This window comes from Melospiza melodia, chromosome 1 (assembly GCF_035770615.1).
Source record: "Melospiza melodia melodia isolate bMelMel2 chromosome 1, bMelMel2.pri, whole genome shotgun sequence".
NCBI lineage: Eukaryota > Metazoa > Chordata > Aves > Passeriformes > Passerellidae > Melospiza > Melospiza melodia.
In genome coordinates, this window is record NC_086194.1 from 164,995,982 (window position 1) to 165,013,837 (window position 17,856).

Sequence of the window (17,856 nt, forward strand, 5' to 3'; positions counted from 1 at the left end):
CTAAATTTCTCATAAGTTATTGTATAGAAGTTTTATGTTAGTAAATAATCCCTTTGAGGTGAATTTTGAGAAAATTCATAAGATACCATTTATTATATCTGTACAGTATAATTTCTTCATTATGTCTTAATTTTTGCTTGCAGGCATTTAGACCATCATAAACTATGGGATCCTAATGAATTTGCTGTTTCCTGCTTTAAAATCATCATGTATTCTATACAGGTAGGATTTTATCTTGTTTTTTTTTTTTCCTTGTTTCAAGCACTGGAGAGAGGTTTCAATGCTCATCTCACTATGCTAGTGGTAGACAGTAGATGAAGTCAAAGAATCCAGAAGATTCAAGGGAAGGTAGTGGGGTGGTCCTTCTCCAGAACAAGGAGCAGGGTGCTGGTGTGACATGGTGCTTGACAAAGAAATCTCTCAGGTTGGTTATTTTTCTATGCCAATACAGCTGTGCTGATTTTCCAGCCCAAAAGACCAACTTCACATGCAACTGCTATTCTGAGGCTTTTTAATAGTGGACAGCCTGTATTGTGGCCTTCAGCTGAAGGAGGGAAGGTAGAGATTTTAATACTAGGAAGAAATTCTTTACCAGAAGAGTAGTGAGGTACTGCAACAGCTTGTACAGGGAAGCTGTGGCTGCCCCATCCCTGGAGGTGTTCAGGGCCAGGTTGGATGGGGCTTTGAGCAGCCCAGTCTGGTGGAAGCTGTCCCTGCCCATGGCAGGGGACTTGGAACAAGATGGTCTTGAAGATCTCTCACAACTCAAGCCATTCTATGGCTGTCATTGCCTGCTGTAAACCTCAAGGTATTATTCTTTAATTGCATCAAACAGAGATGCTCAGAAGATAAAAGTGTAAAATTCCAGGTTTGTGGGAGAAAGCTGAGTTTTCTCACCATTTACATCAACGGTGCTGAATTCTTTGAACTGCAGTTAGCCGAGTGAGGGACAATTTCATGCTTCCTCTGTGCTTGCAGATGTTCCTGGATATTTTAAAGAACTCTTTTGTACACTGGGCTGGCTGAATGAACCTGTATTTCTTCATCTGACATGGCATTTTTTTGAATCCATATTTAGTCATTAATTGATTGTACTTCTGATAAGTTTCTGAATGAAAATGTTGCAGAATGGGAACATGGTCATGACCATAGCTGAGTGATGTATGAGCTTATTCTTGTTTAAGTCACAGATGAAGATTTTCTGTCTGTTTTCTTAATAGGCACAATATTCCCATCATGTAATACAAGAAATCCTTGGACACCTTGATGTCCGCAAAAGGGATTCAGCACGAGTTCGTGCTGGAATTATTCAGGTGCTTCTGGAAGCAGTTGCAATAGCAGCTAAAGGATCAATAGGTAAGTTGTATTAAATTGAAGGCATCAAGTCAAAGGATAAATTTGTAGGATAGTGCTCATTTTCACTTTGATTTCAGAGTGATTGGAAACATTTTGAAAAGGTTTTGTGTATAATTTTTTTTTCCTTTTTGCTGATAAATGCTTGAAATCTTACTTAGTTTGCAATTACTCCAAGCATATACACTTGGTTATTTGACTCTTATATAATCCTTTGCATTGAAAAAATGATTGAAAAAATTGTGAAAGGCAGATATTCCTGTGTGGAAAGAAATCACAAAGTCTGAGAGAATCGTGTGTCACTACAAAATGTCAAGAGCACTGTTGCTTTGTGATACAGCTGTGACCTGAATATTGCAGAAGTAGAATGCTCTTTGAGAAATGTTTCCTTATTGAGTGTGAAGAAGCTGAAATAAGGTGAAATAATGTCATTTAAAATTAAGATAGTTCCTTGAAATAAGAGTAGTTATGAAGAGGTGCATGCTCTAGTGCTCTTTTCATGAAGTTCTTTGGTGTCCTGCTGAAATATTGTTTTGCTTCATTAGCTTGAGCCTGAATGTGTCCTTCCTCTTGCATGCACAGACTTGTGAAATCTTTTACCATATGATGAAAAGAGCTCATGATTTGCTCCAATGTATAGAACTGGATTTTAGTAGCAGGTTTTGAAATAACTGAAGTTCAGGGGCAAGTACCTGCAGTTAAATCCATTCCTGGTGCTTAATTTCAGCAACCATTTCTGTTTTGTATCTGAAACTTGCATGGTGAGTTGTCTCTGGGCTGTTTGCACTCCCCTTTCCCACAGGACAGGGACAATGTAGAAAGAAAGTGAGAAGTTTCATGGAGCAAGATAAGGACAGTTAGATGGGTGGAGCAAAAACTGCATGCACAAGGAAAATCAGGTTACCTCCATCCTGACCAGACCAGTAGTGAATCATAATGGATTATACATACATACCTAACTGTATTTCCTGATTCCAGGTTAATTTCTAAAGTATCAAAGTGTAGGCACACCTCAAAAATTTTTCTCTAGTCGTGATGCCTCAAACACTATAATTCACTTTGTTCTCTTCATTGTCCTACTCTCATTACTTGTGAAAATGGATTGAAAAGCCCAGTTTTAATTTTCCTCAGACATCTCCCCCTTGACAAGTGCAATCAGTGTTATTTGTTGTTTCCAGGCCCAACTGTTCTGGAGGTTTTCAATACCTTGTTGAAGCACCTGCGCATCAGCGTTGACTTTGAGCTGAGTGACCGGCGCAATTCCTGTGAAAGCTCCACTTTGAGCATCAGCTCCAAGGAGAGTGATGAGAGGATTGTCCAGAATGCAATTATTCAAACAATTGGTGAGTTATACAATTGGCACAGGCCCACTTAAAATTTCTCCCCTTTTCTCTCTTCCCCAATGAGATGATATTGGACCAACTTGAATCATGAAGCAATACTACTACACTACTACCAAATGTGGTTTCTCTGATTGTATTTGCCTCTCATTCTCAGGCTTGCTTTATGTGTTTGATTTCTGAAAGGTTTTTCTTTTAAATGCTAACTGAACATGTAGCCAAGAAGGTTATGAAAATTAAAAATGCTGGTGGACTTAAAATTAATTTTAATTATATTATTATGTGGCCCTTGAAATGTAGAAATCTCTGTTTGGTGCAGAACTAGTATTAGTCCTTCTATGAAAATCACTGCAAAAAGTTGTATACAGTAATACATTTTTTCATAGGTAGTGCTTTGAAATTGATAGAAATGAATGTTAAACATAGTAGCAACAATGACACCTAATGGCCAGTTGTGCTACCACGACTTAACTGAAGTACTTTAATGCGCAGCAGTTGAAATTATTTTCTCAACAATGTCTCCCTGTTTCTCAGATTTTCCCTTATGACAGTGATGTATATTGGGGTGCATTTATGATATGCATTCCTATTTTTAAAAAACAAGGGAGATTAGCTTAAATGTTTGTACCTTTGCTTGCCTTGAAGAGCACTAACAAGTATATAGTAGATTATTTCTCACCATTTCAGTAACGTTCCCAAGTAAAAATGTTCAACTCCCATCAAAAAAAAATCCCACAAACCAACATTTTGTGAAGCTTCTTTCTACTGAAATTAATGGTATACTATTTCATAGTAATAAAATAGACTATCTGGAGTTGGAAGGGACACATAAGGATCATTGAGTCCAACTCTCTGCTCCTCCCCGGACTGCTTCAGCTAAACCATGTGCCTGGGAGCATTGTCCAGGTACTGCTTGACCTCTGTCAGGCTTGGTGCTGTGACCACTTCTCTGGGAAGCCTCATCTAGTGGCCAAACTTCCTTTTAGTGAAGAACCTTTTCCTAATGTCCCATCTGAACTTCCCCTGATGCAATTCCATCCCATTTCCTCATGTCCTGTCACAGGTCACCAGAGAGAAATCAGCATCTCCTGTTGATTTAGTCCTAAAATACTTGTTGGTCTCTGGGACTTCTGTCCCCTCACTTGTAATATTTATTCTCCAATAAACAGACAATACTATGTGCCATGAGAAACACTTCCAATTCTTCACTAGGTACAAGTTAATAGACTCCAGATATTTAATTTTTAAATTGAATATTTAGAGGAGGATAAAATTAGCTTTTAGTATTCAAAGATGAAAGTATCATGAAAAAGACTCACTAAAATCATTCAGTAAAAATAAATATGAGATTATGCCCTAAACAAGTCACATGTTTATTCTTCATCTATTTTGACCTGTTAATATATTCCTTGTATTTTAAAGGCTTTTCTTATAAAGAGAAGAGCCCTATATCTCTTTTTCTTCTGCAATTTCTTTCTGTTTTTATTTAGGATTTTTTGGAAGCAATCTTCCAGATTACCAGAGATCAGAGATTATGATGTTCATTATGAGCAAAGTACCAGTTTTGGGAGCAACTTCACAGTCGCTGGATCCCAGTAACCTTGGGTTTGTATATCCTGTATTTTTAAATTACAAATTAAAAATCTAGATTTTAGAATCCTGATGAATTAAGAAGTGAAAAACATTAAGAAAAGCGAAATGCAAATTCTCACTCCTTAGGGGCTGTATGAAATACTATGCAGAACCAAGACAAGCTCAGTGTCAACAATATTAAATCAACCTACAGACATTTTACTGATAAAAATTACCTGATTGGAAGGTCATTTATTTTTCACTAAAATACTCTTTATCTCTGCATTAGTACAATTTTTTCTGAAATTATGAACTTTATGGTTGTTAATGCCGTAATTTTTATATGTGGGTTTTGAACATGGGAGGAATTCAATTATAAATTGCATAATTTACAAACTATTTTTAATGTTTGTTCTTTTTTTAAAATTCTGTACAAGTTGACTTCAGATTGAGAAATAACTGCAGAAATTCCAGTGAGTTTTGGATTTTTCCTGTGTATTCAGAAATAGGAAAAAGCTGTAAGTGGACAGACTTAATAAACCCACAATTTAAAAGTCACCCTATACTGGATACTCTTCCTTGTAACAGGAATAATTTTGTTTAAAAGACTTCATTTCCTCAGTGTGGGGAAGTCAGTGAAAAGACTGCAGCTGTTCTTTCCAGATGTGCACAGACACTTTGCACCACATAAGTGATCCCCTCATAGATTAAGTAGGAAGTCATTGTCGTTCTCCAGCTTCTTAGAGCTTTTCATAAAATATCCCTGCAGCATGGGATGCTATTCCATGGAATATGTAAGTCTGTGCCAAGCAGTTGTCACTCATTGTGGAGGTATTTGAAGCACCAATCCATATGAAATTCTCTACTTGGATTAACAATTGAGGGTAGTGGTTGTTTTTTTTATAACTATATAATTTTCCATTTATGAGATTCTGTGTAAACATGTGTATGAGCAGTGTGTTACTATGATGGGCATATGTCACTCTGAGATTGCTGATAAAGTCTGGCATTACTTAGAATTTTGATTTCTGCTGCCCAAGACATTTGAATGATACAGACAGCCAGGATTGTAGCCCGTTAAGGTAGAAGCTTCCACTGTTATGTAATGACCAACTTTTGTGAAGAGGGTTGGTCTTCCTTTACACTGTTTAATGGGGGAAATGGCTTGTACTTTTTTTACTTTCCTGAAAGAATCTCTGTGAATGGAACAATTTATTCCAAGTGCACTTTGATCTCCTAAGACCTTGCAAGAATAGTGACTATGTACCTTCTGCTGTTTGGCTACTTTTAGTACCTGCAGGAGGGAAATGAAAACAGATGAAGAACAGGTCAAGTAATGTTTCATGCACCTTCCTGTGATATGAAAGCTGAGGAATCTTTCAGTTTTTCTTACTGATTTTGCCAATAACTTTTTTCCAGTCTCAAAGTTTTGGGGTCTGGCCTAAAGAAGAAATGTCCACATTTCTTCAGACTCCAGAAGAAATTTTCAGTGCTGATGCTTGTGAAAATAACAAACTATCAAGCTTGTAGTGGTCAAACATTTTAAAGATTTCTGAGTAAAACAAAAAGATTTATACCTCCTTCACAAATATAATTTAATTTTTTCTTCAACTGAATGTGCTCCATTTTTTCAGCCTTCCTATAAATGTGTCTTTCAAAAACATTTAATTATTGCAGCTCAGTTGGAGATACTTTCCTTTATCTATGATCATCCAGCATCCCTTCCAAGACTGCTGTATTCACTTGTCAAAAATGGGAATAATGTCTAATAAGAGTAGAATAATATTTCAAAGATATGCAAGAAAACCTAATTTGCAAATTTTTTTTCCAATTGCAGAGATTTGGGAAGCAGGAGGATTCAAATCATGTTATTGAGATCTTTACTTATGGTAAGCCTTTTGTGATCAGTATACTATGTTATAAACACACAGTGTTTCACTTTATGTATATACTTACAGTATAACAACACTGGACTATGAAAATAAACATACATTCATATTGCATAGACCTGTAATTCTATTGTGTAATATTGTGAAAGCATTTTTCCAACTTACATTCCAAACAGCACAAGAAATACACCTCCATCTCTTAGAGCACTTCAGTGAATGTCAGTTATAATTGGATCTGCAGATCCAAAAGAACATCCTAGAGTAGGTTGAGTTCTGCCAGCAGTACTGGCAACATCAAAGTGAAATCACTTTCATCTCTGAGCCTGGAAAAGTGGTAATTTGTAGAATGGCCAATGTTTTTAAAACCATAGGAATGGATATCTCAGACACAGTTGTTCTTTCCTTCCTAATGTTTCCGAAATTTCTTGCAACGTTTGATTGAATTTTTTATCACAAATACATTTTTCAGCTGTAAATCTTCAAAGAGTATTTCTGGAAATAGACCCAGATGGTAAAAGTCAAAAAGAGGCTAGTAAAGGAGGCTCCTGCCAGTAGAATCCTGGCCTGTTTTGTTGCGGAAGCTCAAAACTGTTTAGTGACTCAAATAGGGCAATGATTTCACAAACTAAAGCAGAAGAATGTCCTCTTGGAAAATGACTTTCTGTCCCTGCTTTGGCATGAAACTCGTGTATGGTGTTAGACAAAATCTGAAATCTTAGACTCTGGTTTGCAAAAGAGCTGGGCATTCGGAGTTGCAATTTAAGGATAGAAAACTTCTTAGAAAGGACCTCAGGTGGTCATTTTGCACATTGTCTTCATTAGACATACCCGAGTCTATGTTTAAACTGTTCCTGACCATATTCATCTCACCAGTATTAAAATTCCATTAAAACAGGCAAGAATCATGATTTTGGATGCTACAAAGCCTGTAACTGTGCCTTAAGGGAGTCAGAGTGTACATGTGGAAGGGATTTAACATTTTGGACCCTGAATTTTGGTTTGCATCTCTTTTAGAATACGAAAGTAAAATCCCATCATGGCACAGAGGTGTGAAAGTCACTGTTCTGATGCTTAGTAAATTAATAATTTATAAATATTTTGGACAAAACCCAGTATTATACATCATGTATTCTATACAAAAGAAAAGTATTTCATAACATAATTAGCCTGTTGTCATGTATACACAGGCAGACAAGTTAATGCTGTATAGGCAGTTGAAATCTGGCACTTCATTAAAAGTGTGCACTTAGTTTTGCAGCCTTGCTGCTTGTGATATCAGTCATTTTCCATGTTCAGAATGGTTGATCAGATACCTTCTTGTCCCCTGGTGCTCCTGTCAGCCACATCCCCTGGGAAGCCTCAGCTAAGCTGGGGCACTGTGCTCACTCAGGTTTAACCCAGAGCATCAGGGAGCACCCAGGCACTCACTCACCCAGCCCCAGGGCCTTGGGGAGAGAACCAGGACAGCACCAGTGAGAGAGGTGGGTTGAGATGAAGACAGTTTAGTAAGTAAAAAAAGGAAACCAAGAAAAACAAAACCAAGAAACAAGAAAAAGAAGTAATGATAAAATAAAACAAAATCCCAACTGCTCACCACAAACCAACTGATAGCCAGCCAGTCCCTGAGCAGTGGCAGCCCTCACAAATTGCCTCCTGTTCTGCTGCTGAACATGACACATTTTAATATGGAATATTCCTCTGGAGGTGTGTGAGCCCTGCTCAGCAGTAGCCAAATCATCTGTGTTACCAGCACTGCTTTGGTCACAAATCCAGAACACTGTATCCCATGTGCTGCTGTCAAGAAAATGACGTGTCGCCCCCAAAACCAGCAAAACACAGCTCTCATGTAAGAACTTTAAGCGTATGGAATATATATAAATTATTATGTAAGCCTTGGATGAAAATTGCTTATTGTAATTAAATTTGGAATAATTTTGCTCCCTTCATCCTCAACAGGTTATATGTACTTTGTAAAATATTTTGAGATTGTAATATTCTGGTAACCTCCATTTTAAGGAATGGTAAATTTTAAATACCTCTGGCTACTGTAGATGTTCAGTTAATTAAAATTTGAATTAGTAGTTAGGTAGAAGTTTATTTTTCTTTATGTACCTGCAGAATTTGCTTTAGTTAAAAGTAACTGAATGAGACATGTGTAGGGTAGTAGTAATTTTCAAAATAGCACTATGGCACCAGTTTTCTAAGAAAGTGATATTTGTTTACTTAATGTTTTTCAATAAAATAGTATCCATAAATTATTGAGGTGTACATATAGGCCCTGATTTCTCATTTTTTATTTCACCTGAGCTTACTCTACCATATGTGAACAGCTCATAACCTGAAATGGAAAAATCTCTATTGTCATTATTGACTGGAATTCCTATCATCTTCAATTTATGCCCTGCAGCTTTTCATAGGCCATATAAAAAAACCAAATCATAAATCATACCTTTATTTTTTGATTCAGAGTGTGTTTTTAAAGAAAGGATACTGAAAAATCCTTTTAGCATGAGTGACTTAATTTGAAAATGTATGCTGACATCCTTCCAAATTCGTACTGAGGTCAGGAATTTTCAAAATTAATACAATACTTCAATTTGAATCTACCTTGTGGATGCCAAAGCAATCCCACTAAAAAGTGACAGCTGTGATTAATTCTTACAATGCAGTAATGCCACATGAATTTTATTTCAAACAATGCACAGGTGACTTCAGGATACAAAGCCACAACAATAAGCAATGCCCTTCCTGCCCCCTTTCTGGACCCATTGCTGTCTCCTTCACTCATGGAGGACTCGGAGCTGAGGCAGCTGGTGCTGGAAATCCTGCACAACCTCATCGACCGGCACGACAACAGAGCCAAGCTCAGAGGGATCAGGTACTGCTCTTCATTTATGGCCTGCTTAAATTCCAGTGCTTCACTTGAATGACAACTGCTGTTGATTTTTAAATGTTTTTGCTAAAATGAATTATTAATGTACTGTTTTGGTAAATGCACGGTGCTCAATGTCATTTATTCATGGCAAGAGTTTTACAGGTAAGCCTCAGAGTATAGTAACTTAAAGAACCATTACAAATATCATAGTTCTATCACAAATTCTATCATGTAGAAGACAGAATTTAATATTTATTTTTATTATGTAGATAAAAAAATACATGATTATCATGATTATTCTCTTTATATATATGATTATTCTCTTTCTGGTTCTCCATCTTCAACTGAAATTTGAATATTCTTGTTAAGCATGGATATAATTAAAATGGGAATTGGGTCAAGATCTGTTTGAATAGTTCCTGTATTCCACATTCTCCTAATTTCCAATTTTATTTTTTTGTTCTGAAACAACACATCTCTTTCATTTGTAGAATAATACCAGATGTTTCTGACCTAAAGATAAAACGAGACAAGATTTCAAGGCAAGATGTGAGCTTCATGAAAAAGGTAGTAGAATGAAAAATCACTTTTCTATCTAGAAATTTGTAAGTGAACAAGTGCTTTTGCTTTTCTTCTACAGCTGTGGTTTTGCAACAAGTCACAAAGATCAGTTTCAAATTATTCTAATCAAGTTACAGTGATTTCAGTGTTGAGGTTCTCTAGATACTTGAAAGATGATTCCATGCAATAAAATTTTAATTTATGTCTTCAGTTAAAATCTTTATATGCATGAAATTAGAACAGCATATGTCAAAACCATGATTCTGAAAAGATCTCCCTAGTGTTAGATCCCTGCACAGCATTTAATTTTTGCTCTGTAGCATTTTTTCACTAGTTTGGCTTCTATTTTGCTGTATTTTTAGACAATTTTGTATTTAGAAATCTTTTTATAGCTGTGGTACAGAGACATGTGTCTTATGTTTTAGGTAAAGATGTCAAAGGAAGTTAACTGTGCACAAGACAGTGATCTTCTTAAAAGATTATTTTCACAAGACTTTGTACCAGGTGACTTCTCAGTATATTTGTCTCTAAAGAAAACCAGGGTTTTTTTAGATGATACTAAGTGGAGTGAAATGGCTTACAATAGATACCTTGGGTATTATGTGGGAAAGATGCATAAAGTTGTTACTGTGCTCTGTCATTCTTGACTGGTTTATCTGTGTAGGTGTGTAAACAAACAAAAAAATAATACTGAAATAGGCCAAAATACTGCATGTAATAGTATGCAAACTAGAGTTGTACAGCATTCAAGTAACTTTGCAAGATAAATGTTCTTGCTATAAGTTAGTCCAGTTAATATTCTTCCAGTGTGTGTTCAACTGGAATAATACAAATATAAAAAATACTCCAACATTGGCAATTATTAGTAATGTGTCTTTTAAAAAGTGAATTAAATTTTAATTCATTAATTTATTATCTATGATTTAAAGCAATTTGGATTAGATGTATTTTGCTAGATGAAAGTTGTAGCTGTCAGACTAAATATTTGAGTTGTTAATATTGATCTGAACAAAAGGGCAGAAGAGGAAAAGAGATTCTTCACAGGTCAAGAAAAGAGCATACAACCTTCTAAAAAATATATTAACCCAGAGCAATGAAGTCAGCCAATGATTATCTGTGTGATACTGTTACTCACCTGGTGTAGGTGTGCATGTTAGCAGCCTGCTCCACCCAGATGCTCTGCATAATCAAAGGACAGGGATGAGGCATTTCCAGAAGTTGATAAATATCTGGACGGCCATTTGGGCTTGTTTGATGCTGCATGGGGATCCTGAGGCAATTTGGTGTCACATCCAGGTGGAATGGAACCAAACACAGGCACAAAACTCTTGGTCTCAGACCAGTTGCTCAGTTTATATCTATCCTTTCTTTGAAGGGAAATACTTAACTTCTTGCATTTTCCAGTCATCTAGAAAGATACATATTGATAAAATTCACATAATCATTTATTTTCCTATTAGAATGCAATTCTTTTTCGGTGGAATAAAAAATTAATTACTTTTATTTTCCAAATATATTGGGTCTTTAAACAGCTAACCTTTATTTTGTAGTAGCTTCTGTGCTTTGCTGATAGCTGTGTTCCCCTCTTTTCTAAATCCAATGTGGATTTGAGCCACTCTGATTTTAGAGATAATGAAAAGACCAACAATTCCACCATTATTTCTCAAGTAAATATGTCCTGTTTGAAAAAGAGAGGTTGAAAATCACTTTTCTTCCTCCTCCTAGAGCTGAATTAATTAGTTAGTATTTAGGTCTTGAAAATTATTTGTGTCAGCAGATACAGACTTGTGTCCCCCTCCAGTTTAAGAATGCTAGGGTGGTACTGAGCCCTCTGTTCCATACAGCACCTGCTGCTTATCCTGTGTTTCTTGTGTTTGCATTTTTCTTTTGTGTTAAGGTAATAGTTTATTTACTGAAATTTGGTTAGGCACAGTATCATGAGAAGAAAATCACTTTTGAAGTGGAGAGTCTTTCATTAAATGACCTGTATTCTTCACTAGAGCTGCAGCCTCCCTACACATGTCAGTAAATGAGCCCTGCTCACCTTCTGAAACAACTTCTAGCAGAATTTTTTCTTGGTTTGCTGTTTGAGGGGAGCTGCTTAATGAACAAATTTGATGTCTTCACAAGGATAACACTTGGAGCTCATCAGTTCTTGAAAATGAGTTCTTGAAATGTCTCAAATGTTCTTGAAAAATATTTCAAGATTGCTTTTTGGTTTCTCCTTTTCATAAATGGGCATTTTTTTTCCTAATATTTCAACAGGAAATTAATTCTAACAGCTGATACTGTGCAGTAGTCATGCAATTCTCTGTATCATCTTCTCTATCTGTACATTTGTGCATAAAATAGAACAGTACAGTGTTTATAAAGAAACTGTTATTAGAAACTTGAGGTCTACTTGATTAAGTAGACTTGTACTTGTTTATCTATGTGTACATCATGTATTTTATAATTTTTTTTGTTTTTTTAATTCTCAGTTGATCTAACATCAAAGTTGGCCCTGTTTGGAGTACATAGATGGACCTGAAGACCTTCAAATACCCTTTCTAACCTAAATTACTGTATTATTTAATACTCATTTTCCCTTTTATGTCTTTCATAGCATGGTCAGCAGTTGTACAGACACATCTACCTAGGCTGCAAAGAAGAAGACAATGTCCAGAAGAACTTTGAACTCCTGTTTACATCTCTAGCTCTTACCACAATAGAACTGGCCAATGAAGAAGTGGTGATTGACCTCATTAGAGTAGCAATTGCCTTGCAGGTATGGGTCTGTGTTGGGTTCATTGACTGACAATTCATTGTGTAATTGGAGATGTGAAGAACTGGGGGGTTTTGTGTATTGATCTTCAAATTTGAAATCCCATAATTTGGTCTGGACTTGATTGGTCACTAAGGAAGTGCACTTTGTATGTACCACTTACTGATGGGGAAACTTCATCTAATCAGTTTTGTAACAAACTTCCACAGCATGTGCTGTTCAGGAAAAACAGCAGATGTGACATTTTTTTGAAACATTTAATAGAATCACTGATACTCATTAGCAGATTGATAAGGTGTTCTCTCAACCTATGATCTTGTGTTCTGTATAAAATGTATGGACTGTCTGCACTTCTGTATAATTAATTGATTGGTTGGGAATAGTTACTAAACCACGCTATTAAATCTTACCTTAGAGTAATATTCTGTTAGTGTTTTAGCCTTTATTCCTTAACATTTCCTTAATAGGTTCAAATATTAACCCATGCTTGCATACAGTCCTCAGGAAAACTGGATAACATATTATCTGTGTTGAAATCAAAAATAAAGTACTGCTAACATGTGCCCTGGGAATTTGATGAAATCAGGCCCTGTATTTGCAGTATATTCTGTCATTAACCTTATTCCTAAATGTACAGCTGTATTATAAAATATCTGAAATGTAGTTTGCATCCTTAATTTTAAAATATGTAATTGAACCAAATCCTTACTTGGTGGAAATGACATTAGGAGTTTTACTAGAGCAAAAATAATGCAATCTGAATAAACACAGAAGTGCCAATATGCATTAAATAATTCCTTCTATTGTGCTCTATCTGTGATTCACACTGGTGATCTTTATTATCAAACTGCTGTTTGTAATTTTCCTGAGAAAATATTATGATCAACAGGTGGTAAGGACAAGAGACTACCAGTCATTACTTCCTGTCTGAGAAACAGAATTTTTTTGAGTTGAGTAAATTTATTTTTCTTCATAATGGTTGAATCTTTTAAGCTCTCTAACTTTAGATCAATATATTCCTATTTCACAAGTGAGCTGAAAGACTAGAATTTTAAGATGAGAGATACCAAATGTTAAGTAATATCAGATAAACATCATATGTCAGATAGTGTTACCAATGATAATTTGACTTCCATGTATTCAGGACAGCCTGCTAACTTTGTAAACATGATGCTACCCCTTCTATTTCAGGACATTGCCATCATCAATGAGGATAATCTGCCAATGTTTAATCGTTGTGGTGTCATGGCATTGGTTGCAGCATATCTAAACTTCCTGAGTCAGATGATTGCAGTGCCTGCCTTCTGTCAGCATGTCAGCAAGGTAAGACATGGTTAAATACTGCAGGTACTTTAGAACTATACACATGCTGCTGTAAAATCAGTAAATAACTTGTGTCAGGTGCTGGCTTGTTGTGTTGATCTCTCCTGTTTGTGTCCACTGACATTGTTCTTGATCTTCAGTCTCTTGTGGCATTTCTTGCTGACTCTTAAGATAATAAATAAAATAATCTTATCTCAAAGTACAGCATTTTATTTTGCTTATGGTGCCATATATAAAGGGCCAAATCTCTATCTGGTATAATGCTTGATGGCCCCACTGTCATTGCTAAAATAGTATTGACATGCATAAGACCATGAGAATCAGATTTTTAGTCTAAAAGGTGAGAGCCACAGTCTCTTTCCCTGGTTAAAAGAAATCCCAGATGTCTCATTTGTGTTGTGGTTGATATTAGTGAAGGTTAGGTGTTGAAGAAAACAGCTATGGAACTATTCCATTTGTAAAATTTGACATGGGGTTTTTTTTCAGGTCATTGAAACCAGAAGTGTGGAAGCAGCTTATTTTCTACCAGAAACAATTTTCAAAGACAAATCCAAGTAAGTAGATACAAAATGGGAATTAGTGGACAGTGAAGCCCCTATTTTGCTAATAAAAATCATACATCATTGAGAAATATTCCATATGTGAAAACAATCAGAGGTTTTATAGTGTTCTGAACAGCCAGAAGAATCCCAACATTAAAAGCATGTACACTTATAGGGAAAAAAAATGGGCTTCAGACTTTTTTATAGTAGTCAGACACATTTATACACAATAGGATCCTCAGTGTGCTAACACAGCAAAATAAATTTTCACTGAATCACAGAATGGGTGAAGCTGAAAGGGATCTCAAGGTCATCTGATCCAAGCCCCATGCTTAACAGGGTCACCTGGAGCAGACTGTGCAGGATCACATCCAGATGCTTTGGAATATCTCCAGGGATGGAGATTCCACAGCCTCTCTGGGTAACCTGTGCCAGTGCTTGGTCACCCTCACCTTCACACAAAAAAGTGTTTCCTGATGTTCAGACAGAACCTCCTGTGTGTCAGTTTGTGCCCATTGCCTCTGGTTCTGTCACAGAGCAGCACTGAGAGGTGCCTAGTTCTGAGGCCTTTCCACCCTCCCTCCCTTAAGGGAGCTGTACACTTTATGAGATTCACCTTATTCTCTCCATGCTGAACTGGCCCAGCTCTCTCTCTCTTCACTGGAGAGATGCTCCAGCCCCATAATCCACCTTAGTGACCCTGTGGAGCCCTGTGATGGCTCCCTACGTGTCCTGGCTAGCCCAGCTCCTGACTCAGCACTCCAGGTGTGGCCTTACCACAGCTCAACAAAGGGCAAGGATCTCCTCCCTCCACCTCCTGATGCAGCCCAGGATACCCTCAATCTTTTTTGCCACAAGGGCACACTGCTGGCAAATGACAAATATTAGAGTTAATTAATTACTACTAATATTAGTGTTGCTGTGCAGGTTTGGCATTTTTTTAAATTTAACAGAGATCATATTCTCTCAAGATGTAGCAGACTAGGTGAAGAACATATTTCAGATAAACAAGAAGTGTTAAAGTAATCTAAAATACTGCAGAGGTTTTCAGCGGACTAATTTTAGGTGTGTATTCATTCCTAAAAAACTGACCAAGCTTTATTTCCATCAAATCATTATCATTGACCCTTCTTGGTTGCTTACAGACATTAGAAAAATATTTTACTTAACCAACAAATATCTATTGGTAGACAATAACTTCAAATATATGTTTTGACAGTCTTCCAAAATCCTTAGAGAAGGATGAAACAGATCTGTTTTTCCTGACCAACAAGATTGCAGAATCATTAGGAGGCAGTGGATACAATGTGGAAAGACTGTCAGTTCCATATGTGCCCCAGGTAACAGGTAAGTGGTGATTTGTAGCAGTACCACTTAGTACCAGTTTTTAAGAATGTTTTCCTAATGTGTTGTGTGCCAATGAAATGTAATGTGACTGGTAGGCAACAAAACCTAATCAGATCATTTTGTCTTCTCAAGGTGTTTTTTTTTTTTCTCATGAGCTACTGTATTATTGCTAAGAAGTTTCAAAGATTGTTTTTTCTGAGGCAGAAGGTCCTAGAACACATTTTGACTCTTTTTAATGAAGTCTCTGCTTCAAAAGAATACCTGTACCGACTTATCTAGAAAATAAGAAAGAATATACAAGTCAGCTTGCTTTATCCTTTTCATGTAAACATTGGATGAAAGATGCTCCATCCTTTTGCCACACTGTTTTGTGCTGATTTATTTGCCTTAATGAGTTAAACTGTCAATGAGCAGATATTAATTTAAGCAAGAATGAGATATTTTCCTCCATCAGATACTTATGCAAGTTTAATGTCAGGTAGCAGTGGAAATGAAGTGTTGCCTGAGGAAGGTTTGTGGGAGTTGGTGCAGCACAGGCTGAGTGAATAATGTGAGAAGGACTAGCTAGTATGTGATATTTGTGTGGTTTTCACTTTTAATATATTTTCAACAGCCAATTGAGCAAATTACTTTAAAAAAAAATTGATTGAAGAATTTGTTCTTAACCATGACTAGGGGATACCCCAGCCCAAAGCATGGTCTTTTTAAAGTACCTAGCAGTAAAATTTGATTTCTGTATTCTCTAGCTCACACATAGAAAGAAGCAAAGTACATACAGATAGTGCCAGATGTGTTCTCTTGCAGTTTGATTCAGAGACATTGCTGCCTGCTCTTGAATCTCTCTTTTGGATAGTTACTGTGGGAGGAATTGGGCTCTCCAGACAGCAGATGTGGTTTTGTCCCAAAAATGCAAGCAGGCACATTAGTGATATGTTCCAGCGCAGCCACAGTGTCTGTTTTCTGTTGCTGGCTGTCTACTGAGAAAGAAAATGTTCCTATGCTTATTTCTTCTGGCCTAAAACCAGTTAACATTATATTTTAGTATTGGCAGAAGAGGTGGGCAGCAAGTGAGGAAATGTTACAGGCTTTGAGTGAATGAGAATGGAGTGAGGAAGATAGCCTGGTTTGAAATTTATGTTAAGCCTCTTCTAAAAGCTCAGATATATTTGTACCCAAATGACCTCAGTAAGATTTTCTTGTACACTTTGCTAAAAATGCGTTCCCACACAGGAAGAGACACAAGTTCTGACATCAACATTAATTGAGTTTAGCTGCAAGTGTGATTAGCTGCCTCTGCAGGTGATGAGAAATTGCCATATTTAATCCTTAGTAAATGTGAATCAGATGGGTTCAGGGATTTTGTCATTTTTTATAAAGAGCAGCAACCAAAACTTTTTTCTTGACTGTTGCCATAGCCAGTTAAGTTCATCAATCTCTGATCCTGTGGAATATTGAGCTTCCCAAGCTTTTCATTTAACTGAATCAGGACCAAGTGAATATTTTGTAATTCCTAAGCTTTTCTTTTTTTACAGCAATGAAATGTTACATTTCTGCTATTAAGATTAGCTAGAATGTAGTGTTTCAAAAGAGATCATTAATCTTAATAAAGAAACAATCCCTTTTTTTGTATATTCCTGTGAAACCTAGGGTTGAACCAAAATGCCAGTAAATATTTCATCCTAATTACTTCTATTTCCAAATATCAGTGTTACGATGCCTAACAATGACTTATAGAACATAATTTTCTCATCTTGTCTTTGTTTCATGTCTTGATACTTCTTAACAACTAGAAACACATTCGTATTTGCAAATTTTTATACCTGTTTCTCTTTCTTACTTGAGGGAGAAAACTAATTTAAAAGTCTTCAGTCATTTTTTGTCTACATATACTTACATATATATATATATATTTAATTTGACTCTATTTCCATCAGGCAAAAAACCTCATAAATGCAAACACAAGTCAAAAGGTAAAAATGAGCTGTAGGTCAGCCTGCTCTCCTGCCCTGTGGTGTGTCCCTATAGGATGTGCAGTCAAAAAATGCTTTAGAAGGCCTAAAGAGCTTTAGGCCAGAAATTGTGTTGTACTTAGTGGATTTAGTGTTTCCTTATGCCTTTTTTGTTTCTCCCCTTGACATGCCTGTAGCAATGTTAGCTGCTGTGTGGTTTGCTGTTGTGTTTGCTCATGATTTTGTACTCTACCAAAAAGTAGTTTCCTGTTTTGTTTTCCTGAGCAGGTACTAGAATCATAGGTATCATTTTTGTGATGGTACTAATTACCTCTTTGAGT

General features: G+C 36.4%; 1 protein-coding gene across 6 annotated transcripts in view; it reads left to right on the plus strand.

Annotated features, from left to right (window-relative positions):
* EFR3A (EFR3 homolog A) overlaps positions 1-17,856 on the plus strand; it is a 75,341-nt gene that overhangs the window by 45,924 nt on the left and 11,561 nt on the right. For all 6 annotated transcript variants that reach the window (XM_063174300.1, XM_063174291.1, XM_063174292.1 and 3 more), the window contains 11 exons: positions 144-222; positions 1,221-1,356; positions 2,532-2,696; positions 4,184-4,298; positions 6,103-6,154; positions 8,860-9,032; positions 9,521-9,596; positions 12,196-12,357; positions 13,546-13,677; positions 14,164-14,231; positions 15,439-15,566. In XM_063174300.1, coding sequence (XP_063030370.1) covers positions 144-222; positions 1,221-1,356; positions 2,532-2,696; positions 4,184-4,298; positions 6,103-6,154; positions 8,860-9,032; positions 9,521-9,596; positions 12,196-12,357; positions 13,546-13,677; positions 14,164-14,231; positions 15,439-15,566 — 1,286 coding nt within the window. The remainder of the gene's footprint in view (positions 1-143; positions 223-1,220; positions 1,357-2,531; positions 2,697-4,183; positions 4,299-6,102; positions 6,155-8,859; positions 9,033-9,520; positions 9,597-12,195; positions 12,358-13,545; positions 13,678-14,163; positions 14,232-15,438; positions 15,567-17,856) is intronic.